Raw genomic sequence first — 21,455 nt, 5'->3', positions numbered from 1 at the left:
CTGCTCTTCAACTTCTCCTGGACCCTTAAGCACTGATCCGTCATTAGAAACTTAGAAGGTTGGGAGTCTTCCACCCTCCTATTGAATTAAGAGAAATATTGGCATTACAAGTTAGAATTTTGAAGACATTTTTTCCCACATAATTTCCTAAATAGTGTTTACATTATGTCACACTGTTTATGAATTTAACGTGTGTACTTGTAACATTATTTCTATGATGTATTTCAAATTCCGAATATCTGATCGACAAATGAGCTTTTAAAACATAATTTCTGCATGAGTTTCAGCAGCCTGTGTTCTGTTTGTACAGAGTATGCTCTGTCAAGTCTATGTCTTAAACTGTAGTCTTTCAAATTCCCAAAACATCAATGTTTGAAAAATATGTTTTGATTGATTTAAGCAAATACATCTACCTATTGTTTTATTTTGAATTTTGAACCTAAATTCAGAAAGAAAATAATGGATTACTCAAATATATGTGCTTAGCTAGAAGTAACGGAATTTCAGAGTCCTATATGATATTTTAAAAGAATGTCTCCCAACACTTTATCAAAAATTTGAAACACAAAAAACTTGAAAAACCTATAAAATGCACACCCATATACTCCCACCACCTAGATTTTGCTATATTTGCTTTAATACATATCTCTCCATTTGTATATCCGTCCCTATATGTGTTCATTGTCCATCTTATGTTATTCTAATGCAATTAAAAGTAAGTTGTAGACGTCACTATGCTTCACTCATAAACATTTCAGCATGTGCGTGATTAAATAAAGTTCAATTTTGTTAACAGTTCTTTTTTCTTTTTCTTTTTGAGGAAAAACTTACATATAATAAAATACACAAATCATGAATCTACTATTTGATGAGTTTTGATAGATTCTTATACCCAAGTAACCCAAACCCCTATCAAGATATAGAACATTATCATCACACCAGAAAATTCCTTCATGCCCTTTCGAGCTAATCCCTACCCCATTCTCCCAGGAAGCAACTACTGCTCTGATTTTTTTCATTGTAGATCAGTTTTGCCTGTTGTAGAACTTTACATAAGTGGAATCCTACAATATGTACACTTTTGGGTAAGGTTTTTCATTCAACATAATGATTTTGACATTCATTCATGTTGTTGTATGTATCAGTAATGTGGACCTTTTAATTGCTGAGTAGTATTCCATGGGTGCACATACCACAGTTCGTTTTGTCCTCCTCCTGGTAGTGAACACCTGAGCTGTTTCCAGTTTTGACTGTTCTAAAGTAAAACTGTGAGCCCTTTTGTACAAGCCTATTTGTGGATATGAACTTTCATTTCTCTTAGGTAAATAATCATGTGAATTATTGGGTCATAGGGTGGGTGAATGTTTAGTTTTATAATAAACTGTCAGACTTTTTTCTAAAATACTTGTACTATTTTATACTCCCACCAATGGTGAGCACCAGCTGCTCTTCATTCTCATCAGCATTTGGTGTTGTCAGTTGTTAATTTTAGCCATTCTAGGGTAGGTGTGTGGTAGTGTTTCATTGTGTATTAATTTTTATTTCCCTGATCTCTAATGGTGTTGAACACCCTTTATGTGTTTATTGGCTCATCATATGTCTTCTTTTGTGATGTATGATTTTAATACATTTAAAATTATCTGTCAGCTCTCTAAATTAGAAATTTTTGATCCATGTAATTTATTTAGAGGCCTGTTGGTGATACTCTTTTGTGCATTCATTAAATTGTAGACTTAAACTTACAGAAGATAAATGCCAAGCAAAATTTTCTCCTTTAGGCTGAGGGAACCTTAAACAAGGAAGACATACCATTGTCTTAATTTCTCCAGTGTTCTTCTTATTCCTAGAGAATCATTCATCAATAAATGGGGAACTATTAGGCAGCCAGATTCATGAACTTCAATTCAGTTCTTATGTATGAAACAGTAATAGATGAAGAAATTTAAATTATAAAATTATGATATTAAATCTCTAATAACTAGGGAAATAGAGAATATCTAAAATATACTGTCAATTGTGATAGCCAAATAGTATAATAGTATAATTTTAGCCTGGAAAAAAGGCATGGATTTTATATTATGGATATATTACTATACTAATTTTTTTTTAAATTGCAGTCAGTGATTTTTTTTTTCTTTTTATCCTCTTTAGGTATTATTAATTTATGTAAACCTGGAAATTCTGGAATCCAGTCTTTAATTGGGGTACTTTGCATACCAAATATGGAAATACGGGTAGGTATTCTTAACTGACAGAATAAATTTGTAAAAAAAATTAGTATAAAAATTATTTCAAGTCATGCTTTTTCCTTATGAATTTTTAATCTTCTTATGGAACTTCTAAAATATACATGAATAAATATTTACTACTTAAAGCTTAATATGAATCATTTGAAATGCTACTATTTGGAATAATAACTATTAAAATTGGATTAGAAAGTCCAAAATTAATTATGCTTCATTCCTTAAGCCTTTTACTCAAATTTGTTTTTATTACGCAAGCATTTTCATTATAAAAGATTCAAACAGTACAGAAATACATTTAGCAAAACAGTGAATATGGTATTTATGCATCTTATGCTCTCTAAGTTGTTTTTCATAATGTTATGAATTTTTATTTTTGAAATGATGGTTTTGATTAAAACTGAGTTATTGATGTTTATATGCTTTTTTATTAGATATATTCCTAAATCTGTTAGTGTGTAGGAATTTGTATTAAACAAATACAGCTAAAACAAATTGAATTTGGAGACTAAAAAAAAACACAAAAAACTTTTCACAGGGCTCTTCCCTTTTCCCTCAGATATTTTTGTTTGTTTTTATTTTGTTCCTCCTCTTTTTTTGTTTCTTCTTTATATAAACCAAACCTACACTTGGAATGAAATTGTTAGCCAGGGGCACCTTCCTTAAAATATGATATGAAAAGCATTTAGATCATGGGAATGGGAAGATATCATTATAGATCAGAAGATCTATAAGCAGGAAATGAAGATTGGGGCACTTCAGTTGATTTCTTACTCTGCAGCCTGGTGGGTAAAAATCACGGCCTTTGAAGGCTAGCTCACTAAGGTTTGACTCCTGGTTTTATTATTTATTTCTCTGTGACCTTGGACAAATTATTTTTAACCTTTAAATCTGTTTCTTCTTGTGTTCAATGGGCATAATGAAAGATTTGTTGAAAATATTAAATGAGGCATATAGTATGCATTCCGTAGTTATCCCTTCTCTAATATAGGCCTGATATAATAGTTTATCAAAATATAGTAGTTCTGTTTTTATCATTTTATTTATTGTTAATAGGTCATTTTATAAATCCTTTTATAAAAGGAAGATTTATTTCATAAAAATAAGTGAACTATATTTGTTATTATAGCGAGGTCTGCTTGAAGTGCTTTATGATATATTTCGTCTTCCTTTACCTGTTGTGACTGAAGAGTTCATAGAAGCACTGCTCAGTGTAGGTAAGTATTGAAATACATTTGTATCTATTCATATATTTTAATTTTTAAAGTTACTTGACTAATAGAGACAGAATCCCTAAAAGGAAAAATACTAAACTAAATATTGAACATCAGCTTCTTTTCTAATAAATGTGGCATGAAATTAATAAGTTTAAAATTTAAAAAGAAAATTTAACTTCTTTATCACCTTAGCTCTTAAAAATGAGCAGTGAGATAAAAAAAGATGTGTCAAAGAAGAAAGAGAAGAGACAAATAAGAATGATAAAAAAAATGTGTGTAATTCCCAGATTAGGTTTTCTAACTCTTATTTTAGTCAAATGTCCCCTAAGTTTCAAAATGAAGGAAGTTAGATTAGTGTATGTTTATGTAAATAGTTTTGGGGAAATCGCTTTTTAAGTTCTTTACAGCCTGACAACCCATGTTGGTATACCGATCGAACTGTTTCAGGGATGTACAATATTCATCTAACTACTGATTTTACCGTTTTAGATCCAGGTAGATTCCAAGACAGTTGGAGGCTTTCAGATGGCTTCGTAGCAGCTGAGGCAAAAACTATTCTTCCTCATCGTGCCAGATCTAGGTAGAATTTAGATACAAAAATATTTCCAATTATTACAATTACTTGTTTTATGTATTGCCAAATTTAGGAAAATCTTATTTAAACTGTTTCTGTGCTTTCTTTCTTTCCAGGCCAGACCTCATGGATAATTATTTGGCACTGATACTTTCTGCATTTATTCGTAATGGACTTTTAGAGGTGAGACTTATAAACCTTATTTTATTTATTTTCTCTAACAAAATTAGTTCAAAGCAACAAAATAACATTTTCTTTTGATTTTTAAAGGGTTTGGTTGAAGTAATAACAAACAGTGATGACCATATTTCAGTTAGAGCTACCATCCTTTTAGGAGAGCTTTTACATATGGTAAGTTAAGCAGCTTATGATTTTATGTTTGATATCTTCAGTGTTTTGATTTAGAAAACAGGTTATATTAATAGTGTTGCTTTGAATTATCTCAGAAATAAATTTGCGTCTTTTAGTGAATGCTTATCTTTGCATCACAAAGAGCCTTTCATGCCTCATAGCCCTCTATCTACCTTCCTACTTATCTATATATAGAGGTAGGTTTGGGTGCTGGTTTTATATATGCAACAAATATAGAATTTTAAAAATAATGAATTTTCACTTTGATAGTGAAATTTTTCACTCTTCACAGACTTCCTACCTAAAAAAGCAAAAAGTAACAAAACTATAGGTGTTATTTCAACCAGTTAGGAATGGAATGGATATATGGCAGCCAGTGCCTGAATTTTAATAAGCTTTGTACAGAAATTCTAAATATAATTGTCTTGTTTGAACACAGTCTTTACTGTACACATTGTGTTTGAAGTTTGGAGGGTGGGAATCCTTTTTTTTTTTTTAATGCCATGATTTTATGATATCATTAACTTCTGGAAACCAGGAACTAAGAAAGTTATCTGACCATTCAACAGTCCCAGTAAATCTAACAATAGGGGAACTCTGTTTGCAAGATAGAAATCCATATTTTTAGGTCACCTACTAATTAATAAAATACTAAATAAAAAGAACCACTTTAAACCAGGTAAGGGACAACTATGTCACCTCTTTTGAAATTATGTTATGGCTTACCCTTTTTGAGAGAGTGCTTTGTTATTGTTGTTGTTTCTGTTCCCTCTCGCCCATCTTTTATTTTTTTTTCACATAGCAGCTGGGCTGTGTGAAGGCAGAGATTTAAACAGGGTTTAATGATAATTGTCATTTTTGTCAATGAATTATTTAGCCACTGTCTCTGTTCTCCTTCAGCCCATCTGTGAAAGAATGCAGTAGTGGCTTTAGGCATTCAGGTCTGATTATTTTTACTTTTAGTTCTCATGATATTATTTCAAGTAAAGATAACCCTATTCAGAATTATTTGCTTTTATATGTAGCAGTCTCTGTTTTATAAATTACATCCTTTTCTCTCTCCCCATACATCAAGAATTCTTTAATTCTCATGAAATACAAAAGCTGATCATTTTGAATATAGTATTAGTTCATTGCTTCTTATTCTTGTATATTCTGGCTTCTACATTTCATTAATTTACTTATCCTCATTGGGTTGTGGGATTTTTCTTTTTGGAAAATAGGAGGTAAGTTTCTTGTTTTAAAGATTGTTGATATATGAGATAAACCTGTGTGAGAAGATGTTTTTTAAAACTTAAGTGAACTCGTAAGTTATGATATTATAGTATTGGTAGATAATCCTTTTAGGTTATTCAAGAATTGAGTTTAACTGGTACCACTTAAAAATCACAATCGGATACCTGATTGTGAAGGTAGATAAGGTAAAAATTATAATAAGTATCTGTTGGGGGAAATAAGTCAATTTCATGGGTAAAACCTCTATTCAGAGTCTTTAGTTATCATGAATATAGTATCATCTGTATATAATCCATAAAAAATATTTGTATTTCTAAAAACTCTTATAAAATGTTATATTTCATTTTAGGCAAACACAATTCTTCCTCATTCACATAGCCATCATTTGCACTGCTTGCCAACTCTAATGAATATGGCTGCATCCTTTGATATCCCTAAGGAAAAACGACTGTAAGTGTCAGAGCTCCATCAATGCTTATGCTTGTATATTGATACATTAAATATATATTGATATATTAAATATATCTACTAAAATACTCTTCTCTTTTTTTCTAAGAGGAATATATATAAATTATGCTTGGAAATTCTTTTAGGGAAGCCTTATAGAGAGGAAAAATTCATAGTTTTCAAAATATTTAGTCATTTCTGTTTTAGGCTACAAAGTGTTATAAAATAGTAAAATCTCATTTTCCTAACATGTTTCTGAACAAGGACGTAGACTTTCTGCCAGATCACTAAAATGTTGATTGAGGTTTTTTGGAATATTTTATGTTTTTAGCACAATTTTGGCTTTTATTATGTGTCTATGAATTATTTCAAAATAACAAAGTACAAAGACAATATATTGTCTTATATTTGCGATTAAAATCATTGAAATTTAGTAACCTGTACTCGCAACATAGAAGTAAGCTGAACTTTTAGTGCTGAAGGAGATATTGCAAACATAAAGTTTATAAACAAAGGTATGATAACTGTCGCTCTGCTGGAATTCCAGTGCTAACAAATATAAAAAATAAGGATGGGGGAATTCAATTGGAAAATTCTAGTAGGAATCTTTTTGATTTGGTAAAGATTGTGTCTAGACTACAGATACTGTATTTTTTCCCCATTTGGATCAGAAAAATCTATATATATGGGTCACAAGTTTTTCCTTGATACAGTTTGTGAAATGTAGTTTGTTAGCTATTCAGAACTGTAGACTTTTGTTAACAATTATAATACATTCTCTAATGTATTATAAGTCGGTTTTGTTAATACAAAAATACAATATGGACTTCACTATAAAAATATTTTGTTTATTAATTTTAATATGCAATGAAAATATTAACACACTGAAATTGTGTTATAAACTGAGGACATTGTGACCATCTCAATTCTGACTGTAGGCTTACATCAGTAATAGTAGCTCTCAGCTTTTATTTTAGTAGTTTCTTGATGTAAAAGGTACTCTCCCAAAGCCTGGTAGTCCTTAACTCTGGGTCATTATGGCCAAGAATTTCAAGATTCATCAGGAATCAAAATTACGTCCAAAATTCCAGTGATAGTAGTACTCTTAGAATAATCTTTTTTCAGCTCAGTAAACTCTCTTTACTGGTAGAATACATACTTGTCCATTAGCATATCCCAAGGTTTTTAAATTCAAAATCTTACTCGTTTTTAGCAGAGGTTCTGAAGGTTAGACGTAATCACTACAAATTCTTCAAAACTGCACTTTTATGCACCACAACCAAGGAATTAAATGTAATTTTGGAAAAGATACCATTTACAGTTGCAGATCAATAGGGAAAATGGAGATTGTTCATTATTTGATAATCATTGATTATCCATATGGGTGGGAAATAACATTGTAGCCCATCCTCAGACCATAAAATCAATTTCAGGTTGATTAAGGAGTTAAATGTGAAAAACAAAGTTTTAAAACTATTATAGCAGAATATATAGGAGTCTAGGTTTATGACCTGGTAGAAAGAGTTCTTAAAACCAGTATCCAAAAATTGTCCATCATAGAAGAAAAGATTTGTAAGTACATGTTTAGTTGAGTCTAAATAATTAGTGTTTCTTCATAGAAATCAGAAATATTCTTAATTTTCTTTGTGGCTTCAAGTTTGATTAAATAATTCACTTTTTTAAAATTAACCGTCTCTACCTTTGAATTTATTTAAGCTTTAATAGAATAATTTATCAAAGTAATATCTAAAATTATTCTAGTCTGGCTACACTATTACTTGATTTTTTTTTTCTCATTAGGCGAGCCAGTGCAGCCTTAAACTGCTTAAAACGCTTCCATGAAATGAAGAAACGAGGACCTAAGCCTTATAGCCTTCATTTAGATCACATTATTCAGAAAGCAATTGCAACACACCAGAAACGGGATCAGTATCTGCGAGTTCAGAAAGATATATTTGTTCTTAAGGTATTGACATGAAATCATGATTTTTAACTTACGCAGTTTTCTAAATTGCAACCACTGCATTTTAGCATACATGTACTTGCTCAGATTTGCAATTTTATTCATGTGTGTGCATTTTTAATGGCTTCCAAGTTTTACAGTTAACCTAGTTTAGAGCTATGTTTTGATTAACTTTTTAATGCTAAAATCCTTGATGTTCTATCCTTAAATGGAAAATCTTTTTTTGTTGTTTTTAAAGTTTGAACTTAGTATACTGATATAAGAATAATTTGCCTTAGTTTTCCTTAATACTTTCTGTTGATGTTAGGATACAGAAGAAGCTCTCTTAATGAACCTTAGAGATAGCCAAGTCCTTCAACATAAAGAAAATCTTGAATGGAATTGGAATCTCATTGGGACCATTCTTAAGGTATGACAGGATACTTTCATTGATTGTCTTCATTTTGAAATAATTGTCTCCCTCAGTGTTTGGGAATTGATAAATACATATATAACATATTATGTTTTTCTAGTGGCCAAATGTAAACCTAAGAAACTATAAAGATGAACAGTTACACAGGTATGTAAGAACTATTTTGTATTTAAATTTAAAGAACTTAGAGTTGAATTATGTCATGCCTGATGCCTACCAAAATTAATCATTAGTGTTTTAAAGTAAAGCTCAATAATATATAAATACATTGTTATATATAGTCTTTTTTTATAACCAAAATACACAGGCTATTTCTTATTCTAGTTATTTACATTCTGGTTTTATTTTTGGAACAGATTGAGTGTTTGAGATCAAACTTTTTCAAATTGTAGTATTGTCAACTGTGTAGTAGTCTCAGACCTAGTACATGAGGGTGACATAATAAGAACAGAGTGTTTCCTTCCCAAAATAGATGGGTGTTTTAAATATACTATTTTTATATCCACTAACATCTGGCTTTGGAGGGCTATCCATTCATTCTTCCTTTTCTTTACCCTCCTCCAACATTTACCGAGTTGATGTTCTCTACATCTTTTATAAAACATGCTAATTCTCATAGCCTATGCTTCGACTGCTAGACTCTTCACTAGTATGTCCACACATTTTTACTGCTTCTGAATGTAAACTAACCAACCACCAGTACTGATCACATTGGATAAGAGGGCCTTACTTTATGTTTTAGAAGTTCATGTGATTAACAGTTATTTGATTGTATTCATGATATTTAACATAATAGCTATATCAAGTTTTAAGATGGCATAAAAAAAATAATGTACCTTGAGAACTTCATATTCTCTGAGAACAGAGAAGAAGATGCCCCACTTCCTAAAACTGGACCTGGTGCCTCTAATGCATCAGATTGTAATGCATGAAGTTGAATTGGACTAAATTAAATGGAAGCTTAGAACATAATGTTGAAAATTATAACTTTAAAAAATCATAAATTATGTCTATTGTGTCGTAAATTCAGTTGCCTAAATTTTATCTGCAGCTTTTATGCCTGGCCTTTGCCTAATTGTGAAATACTGAAATACTGAAATCATAGGGTAGAAACATTTGTTCAAAGCCATGGGGCAAAGTTTTGCATAGAATACAATAAAAGAAAATTTATGTCCAGCTGGCTTCCACATATTTTCCATCTTTATCTTCTAGCTATATTGTATCTCTACTTTTCCACTATTTTCTCAGGCATTTCACCATAAAATTCTTATTCCACAAAGGTATATTTTACAATGAAAAATTTTTTTCTGTTATTTTTTGTTTGTTTTTAAAATTTATCAAAGGCATTTCTTGCCATTTACCCCAATGGTTCAGACCCAAACATATTCTAAGTTTTATTATATCATAAGCTATGATTAAGATTCTAAAATAATTGTTCATTTTCTAACGTTGTTGCTGATTTTATTTTGATCTTAGGTTTGTACGAAGACTACTTTATTTTTACAAGCCCAGTAGTAAATTATATGCCAACCTGGATCTGGATTTTGCCAAGTCCAAGCAGCTCACAGTTGTAGGTTGCCAGTTTACAGAATTTCTTCTTGAGTCTGAAGAGGTAAGTACACTGAGTATTTTCTAGGGCACTTGTTTTTTATTTTGTAACCCACTGTTTTGCTTGTATTTAGGAATATGTATAAGCTATATTTAGAAACAGGGAAATAAGTGCAGACCTAGGTTTGAATTCTAGCTAGTTTTATGACTTTGGGCAAGTTTTTTGCCCTCTAGAAGACCTACTTTACTCTTCTGCAAAATGGAAAATAATACCATCTTCATGCAGCATTGTGTTGAATGGGATTTAAAACAATAGGTACTCAGTGATTTATATCTATTATTAGCAACTTCATCATCATCATTAGAGATTTTCCACTTGACTGAAGTCACTTTTTCTAAGTAAAGGCATTAAATGTTTTTCCATCAGAAGTTCAATCTATTTGCTTTTAGGATGGTCAAGGATACTTAGAAGATCTAGTAAAGGATATTGTTCAGTGGCTCAATGCCTCGTCTGGAATGAAACCTGAGAGAAGTCTTCAGAATAATGGTTTATTGACTACCCTTAGTCAACACTACTTTTTATTTATTGGTACACTTTCTTGCCACCCCCATGGAGTCAAAATGCTGGAAAAATGCAATGTATTCCAATGGTGAGCATCCATAGATTCTGTTTTCAGTATATACCTAAACTTTATTTTTAATGTGATCAGAAATGGTATGCTTTTTAGTCTGTGTACATGTGTTTGAAAAATTTTATTAAAAGACAAAAAATCAGATTTAATTAGAACTCTTGTGATGCTTTGCTACCCTTTTTTATGTAATACTTGTCATTAAATGCTTTCAGAAATGCCTTGTTTATATCAGGAATTAATATGTATTTGTTGAATTCATAAATTAATGTGGTAATTTCTAATAATAGTCATTATTTTAATTCTGTTTTTAGTCTCCTTAACCTTTGTTCCTTGAAAAACCAAGATCACTTGCTGAAACTGACAGTTTCTAGTTTGGACTATAGCAGAGATGGATTGGCTAGAGTCATACTTTCCAAAATCCTAACTGCAGCCACTGATGTGAGTATAGCATAGACAATTGAACCAATTAATGCAATATTTTATAGATTTCAGCTAGAAAATTAAATATGAATTTAAGAATATGTGATGGAATTGGGTTGCATTAAAATTTTAGTTCCTCCAAGGTACTCCATATGGTACCCATATTTTTATACAAAGATGAAGAGCCAGCTAGATAGAAAGGGAAGTATATCTTTATTTTTACATAGCACTACAAAAACTGTTCATATCAGGGGCTAGACCATCAATTTCAGACTTTCTGTCCTTTTAAAGTAGCAAGAATTATCCCCAAAGAAAATCGAATAGGCTATCCATAATGAAGTGGGTTTTTTGTTTTGGTTTTTTTGTGTGTGTTTTTTGGGGGGTAATGTTTTCATTTATTCTTGTAGGCCTGCAGGTTGTATGCAACAAAACATTTAAGGGTATTATTGAGAGCTAATGTTGAATTCTTCAGTAATTGGGGAATTGAGTTACTGGTGACCCAGCTACATGATAAAAACAAAACAATTTCTTCTGAAGCTCTCGATATCCTCGATGAAGCATGTGAAGACAAGGTGAAGGTTCATTTTTTACAACAAAATACTTAAACATGAATTTTTATGAAATTCACTTTTAATACAGTTATGCAAAATTATACTGTTTATAATATGAGCATTGTAGAAACAAAGAATTTGCTATCTTTTGTGATTGTTAATTTGCTTAATAATCTGTTCTTTTAGGCCAATCTTCATGCACTTATTCAGATGAAGCCAGCTTTATCCCACCTTGGAGACAAGGGCTTACTTCTCCTCCTCAGGTAAATTTTAAGTAAATTTTTCTTGTAATTTATTTTCTATTGTATTCTCTCTGGCAGTGTATATAAATTGAATTCAAATCTGAATAGCAAGCACCCTAAAGAATTTACTCTTTGATATCTGAAATGGGCCTATTTTAGAACTTTGAGCTCTTATCTTTTCATTGCTTTCCTAAATGTTTCTTTTTATATCTGTATGTCCTCATGTGGTTCAAAACATTTTCTTAATTGTGATTGGATTCTCAAATTATGAAAATTTATTTGTGATTAAAGGTCAGATTATAGTTGATTTTTTGATATTAGGGAGCTATTCCAGAAGTGTTTCAGCTCCTTAAACATTTTTTAGACTTAATGTTAAACTATTGCTTGTTTTAATTTACAGATTTCTCTCCATTCCAAAAGGGTTTTCCTATCTGAATGAAAGGGGTTATGTAGCAAAACAGCTGGAAAAATGGCACAAGGTAACTTATTGAATAAGGTTCAGTTTGTAGTTTTTTATATCATCAAAGTTTTGAAACTAATTAGGTTAAATATTTAAACATTCATATGAAGTCAAGTTCTAAATTCTGTGTAATTCCTAGTATTTATAATATTTTATCCATTAAAAAAAAACTAGTTTTTTTTATTATAGTGAACTGTTGACTTTGTATACATTCTGTTGAAATTTTGCTTGTAATTTAATTGATATTATATACTAGTTTAATTTGTTAACTCTTCTTTTATTCTTGGGTTCGTTTTATAGTCTGCACCATTGCGTGAACACTTTTAAGCTACAATTAAAATTATTTTGCTAAATGATGGAAGATTAAAAAACTATTCTCCCTAAGCTCATATAATCATCTAATTAAAGATCATTTTTATGTTTCTTTACCGAAATCTGAGAATAAACTTCTTGCTGTCAAGAATAAACTTCTTGATGTCAAGTAAACTTCTTACTAGGGGAACCTAGGAAGAAGGGGTAGGTTGAAGGTTTTACATAGCTTTCTAGCTTTTCTTAAGCTGGTCATCACTGTGGCTTGCTTATTGATTGATTGATTTTTGTTTTTTTGTTTTTTTTTTTGAGGCATTTTGCATTGCCAGGTCATCTTTGAGGCCTGTGTTCAAAATAATTCATGTCCAATGCAAATGCTAAAGGATTTTTAGATTTTTTTAATGTTTCAAATCATTTATACAGCTGTTTCTCCTCCTTTGTTTAAATAATTATAAATTATATTATTGTTCGTATTAAGCCAGATTAAAAAGAGATTTTCATTTTTGAAAAATACTGTAATTTTAAAGTATACACCTTCAGGCATGGAATCTCTGAGTAGTTTGTGAAATGGAGAACTGAGAAGATGTGATAGTTTTTTTTTCCTAAATAGAAGATATTTAAACCAATCACTGTAATTGACTTGATTGTCTTAGTATACAAATTATAATATCAGGAAATTGCTTAGCACCTGTGATGCCGTGCTTTCATGTAGTTGGCACAAAGCATAAGTGCTATAACAAAGACATATATAGTATATAAGGGAGCACAAAGGAAGGATTAATGGTTCTGCATTAGAGATCAGCAAAAGGAATGTAGGATAGGCTCAGTAGAGGGTGTGGTATTTGAGGTGGGTGTTGAATTAGAAGAATGGTATTCAAAAAAGAGAGAGTAGAATAAATCTCTATAGATTATTAAAATTGTACAGGTTTGTGTAGAAAGCCCTATTCCATGGTAGTTGGGGCTAGGATAAGTGGCAAGAGGAGCTGGAATAGTAAGTTAGAGCTGAATTGTTGAAGGCTTGTAAGCACATTATATCATACCAAAAGGTATAAATTTTATAGGTATAGGGGAACTACTGTAAGTTTTAAAGGTGAGCACAGTCAGAGCTGAGCTTTAGGAAGGTATTGGTTGCAATGTTGAATTGGAAGTTTGATCATCGAAGGGAAATTCTAAGAATGTTGAGACCAGTTTGGAAACAAGAGTGGATGAGGGCCTGAACTTCATCAGTGATGGTGAGGTTGGATAGGCAGGAATACATTTTCTGGGCATTTTTGAAATAAGAAAGACAAGATTATGGGCTGATTGGATGCAGTGAATGAGGAATCCAAAATGATTTTTAAGGTTTGTGATTTGAATGACTATATATAATGAATCACCATTAAGAGATTGTGATTTTAAAAAGTGCTTTGCAGGATGAAGATAATGAATTTTTAATATGTCAAATGGGTGTTGCCTGTGGGGTGACCCAGTGATGGTATCCAGGAAATTTTTGGAAGTGTGGGTCTGTAGACTGAAGATGGCAGTTTGGGAGTCATCAGTGTATAGTAGTTGAAACCTGAAATGAGTCATATTAGCAGGGAAAATATAAAGAACATAAAAGAAGAGAAGACTGAAAATTGCTCCCTAGAAACCACTCTGATTTAATGAGGGGAAGCAAAGGACACTGAAGAAAAAAATTATCAGAGAATGGTGTCACTTCAGGACGATTCAGGAAGGAAGGAGTGGCCAGTGTTACTGATTGGAGAAGTCACATTAGATAAACACTAGAAAATAGGGTGTTAAATTTGGCAGTTAGGTTGCTGGTGAATTTTGCTAGATTAGTTTCAGGAGAAAGGCGTATAAAAGCAGAAGCTGAATTGCAGTTACATGTGGTTAGGTGGTAAATGGGAGGTGAAAAATAAATACAATGTAGTCTACTCTCTCAAATTAATTAGAGAAAGGGAGAAAGGAAGGGAACTAATATATTGATTGCTTAGCATTGAACTCAGTGATTTTCTTGTATTATCTTATTTAATCCTCATAACAACCCTATGAAATATATTTTATTATTGCTATTTTGCAAATGAAAAAGTTGAGATTGAGAGGAGTAAACTAAGTTATCCCACGTCACAGAACTTGAAAGTAGCAGGCCAGGGTACTTTGATTCCAAAGCCTGTGCTCTTTCCATAGCGTTTGATTTTCTCCCCAGTAGCTTGTGGTACACCAAGATGAATGGAGACTGTTTTTGTTCTTTCTTTTTTGTGTGTGAATGTTATTTTTGTTTTTAAGAAGGGAGTAGGTTAGAATATATGAGACAAGGGAAAGAGCTATTGAAGGGGCAACTAACAATACAAGTGAGGATATAGTTGATGAAATGAATTCTTGGCAAGGGAGAGGAATATATCAAAAGTACAGATGAATAAATTAAATTAGTCTTAAGACATAAAGATAGCTCCTCCAGTGAAAAAAGTAGAAGATTCCTTGCAGAAGTATGTAAATCAGTTTGAAGATAGGAGGAAAGAAATCTTCTCTTTCTACTGTTTATCTCTCAGCTAACCCAGAGAGCTGGCTCTTAAAGGCAGTTCTGAAGTTACTAGTCTGGTTACACAGTACACATTAAGTATCCTGTTGGTGCTGCTGTGACCACAAAAGTGGATATCACAAGTAATAGAGTGTCTAAGACAGATTGCCTCTTGTTTTTCTAGACTCCAGATGACCACTGTTTTCCAGTACTTTCTACCAATTATATTGATTGGTTTCAGAAATTTTGGTAAAATGCAAATTCTTTCCTCTTTCTAATTGCTATTAATTATTCTGTTTGGACAGTATACCTGAGATTGGTTTATACCAGGATTCGGCATACTGGCCCTCGAGCCAAATCTAACCCACCACTTATTTTTGTATGGCCCACTAAGAATGGTTTTCACATTTTTAAATGGTTGAGAAAAAAATCAAAAGAAGAATAATATTTTTAGACGCATGAAAATCATATTTCAGTGTTCATAAATAAAGTTTTATTGAAATACAGCCATACTTTGTTTATTGTCTGTGGTTGCTTTCTCTCTACAGTGGCAGAGTTGAGTAGTTGTGAAAGAGTATGGCCTACAAAACCTACAGTATTTACTATCAGGCTCTTTACAGAAAAAGTTTGCCTGACCCTGGTATAAGTGTTAATTCTGTAGATATTCGACTGGAGAAGAAGGAAAGAGACCTATTATAATAAATATATGGACAAATACTTAATATATATTCATGACTCAGACCCTTGTAGATAAATCAGTGTAACACCATCACATAATTATGATGGCAGTTGGTTATTACCTTTGATCTTCTGAATCATAGATTCCTTTGCCAATTGTGACTATAGTAGTTGGATTGTTTTTCAAAGTATTTTACTTTACAATTGCTTTTGTACTTCTTTGATGTTTTAATTTTCTCTAATTGTTATTGTGTGGATGTGTGTGTTTTTGAACAACTACACTCAGAAGAGTATAAAAGAAGTAACTGTTCTTTCTCACTGCTATACCTTTTGGTTTGTCCTGGGTGGTCATTTCTCCCTGCCCCTAAATGAAATGTTGGACAGATCTTAAAGCTTTTCTTATTAGCTAGTAAACAATTGGTCTCTTTTTCAAAGTAATAAAACATTCAGGTCAGTGTAATATTAAAATTCCAGTCTCATTCAGTTTCAAAAGGTCCCCCAGCCAAGGCCTGATACAGACTTAAAGACCTATAGTTGAAAGAAGGATATGGTCAATTTCATCACTCTCTGGTGTGTATTCTCCTTCTCATTTACTAGCTGCAGTTTTGGGTCTCTCCATGTTTGGAGCAGAAGGTGGGAGGGGGTGAGGGCTCAGGGAACAGTCTTATTCAATTAGTAAAATTGTTATCTGGGGTTATTAGCTTTGAGTGTGTGAGATTTCAAATGTTGATTCTTTTGCTTGAGTGTTACCTTCATGGATTCCTCAAAGACCTCACCACTGGGGATCTCTCATTTGCAATTCTCTTGACAAGGGCAATGGCTTCTCTGGCTGCCTAATTAAAATGCCTCCTGGTAGTTAAAGGTCCTCAGTGGGGTCTCCTTGCTTCTCCAGGCATGTCCTTTTGGGCCCAATCCTCAAGACAATCCACATCTGTTTCATTAGAAAATCAGGCCATTTCGCATTCATAACTCCCCACCCCTTTGCTAGTGTTTTCCAAATCAGTGCCTCTGGTCAAAATATTAACTGGGCAGTCGGTACCACATGAGTATAACTATTCCTATAGAAAGCTCAAAACACCTACACTAATTTTACTTTTTACTGAGATTTTCATGTATGGAGGAAAGTATGTTGGGGGTGATAGTAGTAATAATAATGATATAATGATGTTCCAGTTTGCTAAAACTGCTGAAATGCAATACACTAGAAATGGATTGGCTTTTTCAATGAGGACTTATTAATTTATAAATTTACAATTCTAAGGCCATGAAAATGTCCCAATTAAGGCATTAACAGGTAGATACCTTCTCTGAGGAAAGGCTCATGGCATCTGAGGTTCCTCTGTCACATGGGAAGGCACATGGCTGACTTCTGAACCTTCTCTCTCGGGTTTAGCTTCTGGTTTCAGTGGCTTTCACCAAAATGTCTCAGGGCTTTTGTCTCAGCTGCTGTGGGTCCTTGCTTGCTTCTCCCAGGGGCAAACTCTGGATTACATACCTGAGCTTCTCTTTAAGTGTCTGTCAGTTTTGAGTGCTCTGTCTCTCTCTGAGCTGTAAGGATTCCAGTAAACTAATTAAGACTCATCTTGAATGGGCGGGGTCACATCTCCATGGAAAAACTAATCAAAAGATCCCACCTACAGTAAGTCTGCACCCACAAGATTGGATTAAAAGAGCATGGCTTTTCTGGGGCACATAACTGTTTGAAACTGGCACAAGTGATGATAGTATAATTAAAACTCTTGTAACTATTGCAGAGTTAAATGTGGAACCTCAAGGAAAAGCAGGAAAAGTAAGTTTTTAGAGGCTATATGTAAGGAGTTAAAGTAACACACTAAATGCATGTAGTCTAAAACATGTAAAGAAAAAAACAAGTCTCCCTATGCCCCTTTTCTGTCTTTTCTGAAGGTGATGTCTGTGAACATTTTCTTTTGTGTACATTCAGAAGTGTTCTGTGCATCTATAAGTACATATTCTTTATTTAAAAATACAAATGAGTTCATTCCATTTACAACTATATGTAACTTTTTCATTTCATAATATAACTGTGAGATCTTTTCAGAGCAGTACGTTTAGATCTACTTCATTTTATTTAATGGCTGCAGAGTAGCACATTATATGATGTACCTTAGTTTATTTAACCTTTTCTATATTGATGAATATTGATATTTTCAACTTCTTAGTTTTGTAAACAGTGGTTTTGCTGGGTGTTCTTTCCTTACTTGTACATCTTGGATAAATTTCTAAAAACATAATTGCTGAATTTAAAAGTATATGTGAGTTTAAATTTTTGATGCTGTTAAAATTGCTCTCCAAAGAGGTTACATTAGTTCCTTCTGGCAGTTCAAGATGGATGTCTTTTGCAATAAAGATGGCAGTGTGATTGACTCTTCAGCTGAAAGCATTTAACTTGAAGATTTTCAAGTCTTAGTAGGAAACATTTTTTACATTTGACCTTATTTAAATCAGAGGGGTAAATATTATTTCTTATGAAAAGGTTCTAAAATGATAGAACAGTTAATTTCATTTTTAAAGTTTCTAGTGAATATCTTAAGGGTTTACTGTTAACCTTTTTTTTTGTTTTTAAGTTGGGAAGGAGATTCAAATAAGATGAGAAATAATATTTTTTACTCACTTTTTTGGACCCCAATAATTTAACAGAAGATGGGATAGAAAATTTAAGCAGAAAGCTTTTGGGTAGAATAGAATATTGGCATTCGTAATATCTTGTCTACTTTTCCAAAAATTTTCTTAATTTCATGAGTTGTTCGTTTTTCTCATACAGCTTTCAAGATTTGCTAAGTACCTGACATTAGTAAATATCATTAAGCAGTATTGTTAAATGATGCTATATAAAATTAAAACAATATTGTCTTCTAGGAATATAATTCAAAATATGTTGACTTGATTGAAGAACAACTTAATGAAGCACTTACTACTTATCGGAAGCCTATTGATGGTGATAACTATGTTCGTCGGAGTAACCAAAGGTAGAGTCCACCTAATGGAACAATTTATTGCTAGTCCTCAAAAATCAAATTTAAAGTCAGTTTATAATAAATCATTATTTTCTAAAATTTTCTGAATCTTTAAATGTTCCATTTCTTACACTGGCATAGGAAAAATCTTCTCAAAAGATTGCTCAAAATTTCCATTGATAAACATTGAGATATACTCTATACTTTTAACCCCATCTACCTTTCTAGCCCTAGCACTCTTACCAGTACTCTGAGACCAGCAAGCTATTATTTTTTTCAGAGAAATCCTTATCCCCATTTTCATACTTTCATTTATTCTGGAGAATTATATCTAATTTTATTTATCTGGTACATTATTAATAGTGTTTTAATTAGCATATTTAAAGGAGCAAATAGGTATATCAGATCATCTTTATTATTACTAGATTACAGCGTCCTCATGTCTACTTGCCTGTACATCTTTATGGACAACTGGTACATCACAAAACAGGCTGTCATTTGTTGGAAGTGCAGGTAAAAACATAATTTGGTTATTTTAAATAGCTGTGATAGTAAAAAGAATTCTTAATATTGCTAAAAAATATTATCTTGCAAAATCTTCTTAAAAACGTTAAAGTTAATAGCATAATTGTTTTTACTTAAAAACGTTAAAGTTAATAGCATAATTGTTTTTAAAGTCATCTATCTTGTAATTGTCTTAAGTATTCTTTGTTTGTAATCCTTAGAAATATTACTTGCTTGTATGCGTTTCTCTTATATATAAACATGTGACCTTTTGCATAACTAACTTGTTATGTAGAGTAAATAACCCAGAGAAGTTCCAAGTTCTTTCCTATGTAGTTTATTGGGAAGGTTCACTTCTTGGTAAACAACATACTGAAAAATGGAGTTTCTTTCTTCCTCTTGTTGGGAAGTTAAACTGACTGATAAAGATTCAGTTCTCCTTGATGAGCAACAAAGTGTATTTTGCTGTTTGTTAGTGCCTCACTATTCTCATACTTCGTGTAATGTAATCGCTTACACAAGCAATTATTTTTTAGTATGGTGTGTACTCTGAATTTATGGCTGTGACTAAGTCTTACAAATAAGTGTGTTCAGTGACTATAACCTTTTTCGTATTTTAGAAAAATAGCTATAGAAATTTTGCATGAGTTTCTGAACAATAATAATCTGTTTACTTTCTTTTTGTATCAGTGTTCATCTCAGGATCACAATGTCTTTCATAACTGTATTCTAGTTTTATATGTTCTTATGTCTATGAAGACTATTGCGGAAGGTATCTTTGTATAAATGCTCTAAAAGAACTTCAGGAAATATTTAAATAATTTGCTTAGTGTTATTACCTAATACAATCTGGTAAAATCTAAGCACTGTTTTATCATTTTCTATTTAAAAGAAGTAATGATAATTATGGCTAACATTTTTGTAACACTAATACCCAGGCACTTTGTTAACCACTTTATAGGTAATAATTCACTGAATCATTGAACCTTATGAGACCAGTGCTATTATTATCCCTGTTTTAGAAATTAGGAAATTGAGGTATGGGGCAGTTAAGGAACTTGCTGAAGGCCACACAGCGAGTAAGTGGTAACTCTAGAGCATGAACTCAGAACCCATGCTCTAAAAATTATTTTAGAATTTTAAATATGCAAAAATAACTGAACTCAAATGTTAAATAGATTTCAAGAAGAAAAAAGAAAATGATGTTAAAAACATACTATATTATTACTTATGAAGTATTTTTTTCCTTCTCTACAGAATATTATTACAGAACTCTGTCACAACATTCGTACACCAGATTTGGATAAATGGGAAGAAATTAAAAAATTGAAAGCATCCCTTTGGGCCTTGGTTTGTAATAAACACTTAAATAAGATCTTCATAATTTTTAAGATTTTCTTTTTGATTTTCCCCATTAATGTTTAAATAAATAAAAATTGTTTTATTTGGAACTTGTTCTTATATTAGGGTTCCTAGACTGGAATTGTTCCTGCAATTTAAATATTATTTTTATGCCAAAGAATAGATGGTTTTGCTATTAGTTTTTATGGTTTCAGTTTTCTTGCTAAGATAAATGGAACATTAATTAATTCCTAATGTTCCTTACTGAAATTTTCGTTCTTTACAATTTTCTCCCTTATAAATGGGCTTAAGCTTGTTGGTTTGTTTGCTTTTTAGTAACTTCCCAAATCTCTTGGAAGAGTTACTCTTATAAATATATTTGATATAAATGATTTTATTTTTATTTCAGGGAAATATTGGCTCATCAAATTGGGGTCTCAATTTGCTACAGGAAGAAAATGTAATTCCAGATATATTAAAACTTGCAAAACATTGTGAGGTTCTTTCCATCAGAGGGTATGTCATTTAACTCAGAAATCTTTCTGATGTGTATCTTGTTAACCACAAATGGATGTGAGAGGAGAGTATTTTATGACTCAGTGTAGTCCAGCTTTGTAGTCTAGCATAACTATTAATTCATTGAAAGTCTGAATGATGTAACATTTTTTAATGCAGTAATAGATATTTTAAGGAACTCTTGTTTAAGGTTGTCATTCCTTTTTTATTATTATAATATTGAAATTTATCTTTCAAATAAACAGAAATGTGGTATCTAGGTGTGTATGCGCTAAATAGTCCAAATATTGCAAATTTATGCCAGTAAAGTTAACAGATGTCTTTTGCTTTAAGGTG

The 21,455-nt window shown here is 31.8% G+C and overlaps 1 protein-coding gene across 6 annotated transcripts in view; it reads left to right on the top strand.

Annotated features, from left to right (window-relative positions):
• Positions 1-21,455, top strand: part of RICTOR (RPTOR independent companion of MTOR complex 2) — a 162,247-nt gene that overhangs the window by 115,499 nt on the left and 25,293 nt on the right. For all 6 annotated transcript variants that reach the window (XM_037799501.1, XM_037799499.1, XM_037799500.1 and 3 more), the window contains 19 exons: positions 2,152-2,234; positions 3,373-3,460; positions 3,950-4,040; positions 4,151-4,217; positions 4,305-4,385; positions 5,971-6,071; positions 7,869-8,034; positions 8,339-8,440; positions 8,544-8,590; positions 9,920-10,055; positions 10,442-10,641; positions 10,935-11,061; positions 11,451-11,615; positions 11,781-11,857; positions 12,237-12,315; positions 18,661-18,770; positions 19,184-19,271; positions 20,520-20,612; positions 21,013-21,119. In XM_037799501.1, coding sequence (XP_037655429.1) covers positions 2,152-2,234; positions 3,373-3,460; positions 3,950-4,040; positions 4,151-4,217; positions 4,305-4,385; positions 5,971-6,071; positions 7,869-8,034; positions 8,339-8,440; positions 8,544-8,590; positions 9,920-10,055; positions 10,442-10,641; positions 10,935-11,061; positions 11,451-11,615; positions 11,781-11,857; positions 12,237-12,315; positions 18,661-18,770; positions 19,184-19,271; positions 20,520-20,612; positions 21,013-21,119 — 2,008 coding nt within the window. The remainder of the gene's footprint in view (positions 1-2,151; positions 2,235-3,372; positions 3,461-3,949; positions 4,041-4,150; positions 4,218-4,304; positions 4,386-5,970; positions 6,072-7,868; positions 8,035-8,338; positions 8,441-8,543; positions 8,591-9,919; positions 10,056-10,441; positions 10,642-10,934; positions 11,062-11,450; positions 11,616-11,780; positions 11,858-12,236; positions 12,316-18,660; positions 18,771-19,183; positions 19,272-20,519; positions 20,613-21,012; positions 21,120-21,455) is intronic.

Source organism: Choloepus didactylus, chromosome 11 (genome assembly GCF_015220235.1).
Source record: "Choloepus didactylus isolate mChoDid1 chromosome 11, mChoDid1.pri, whole genome shotgun sequence".
NCBI lineage: Eukaryota > Metazoa > Chordata > Mammalia > Pilosa > Megalonychidae > Choloepus > Choloepus didactylus.
The sequence above is the reverse complement of the archived record's forward strand: the minus strand, read 5'-3'. Positions and strand labels throughout refer to the sequence as shown.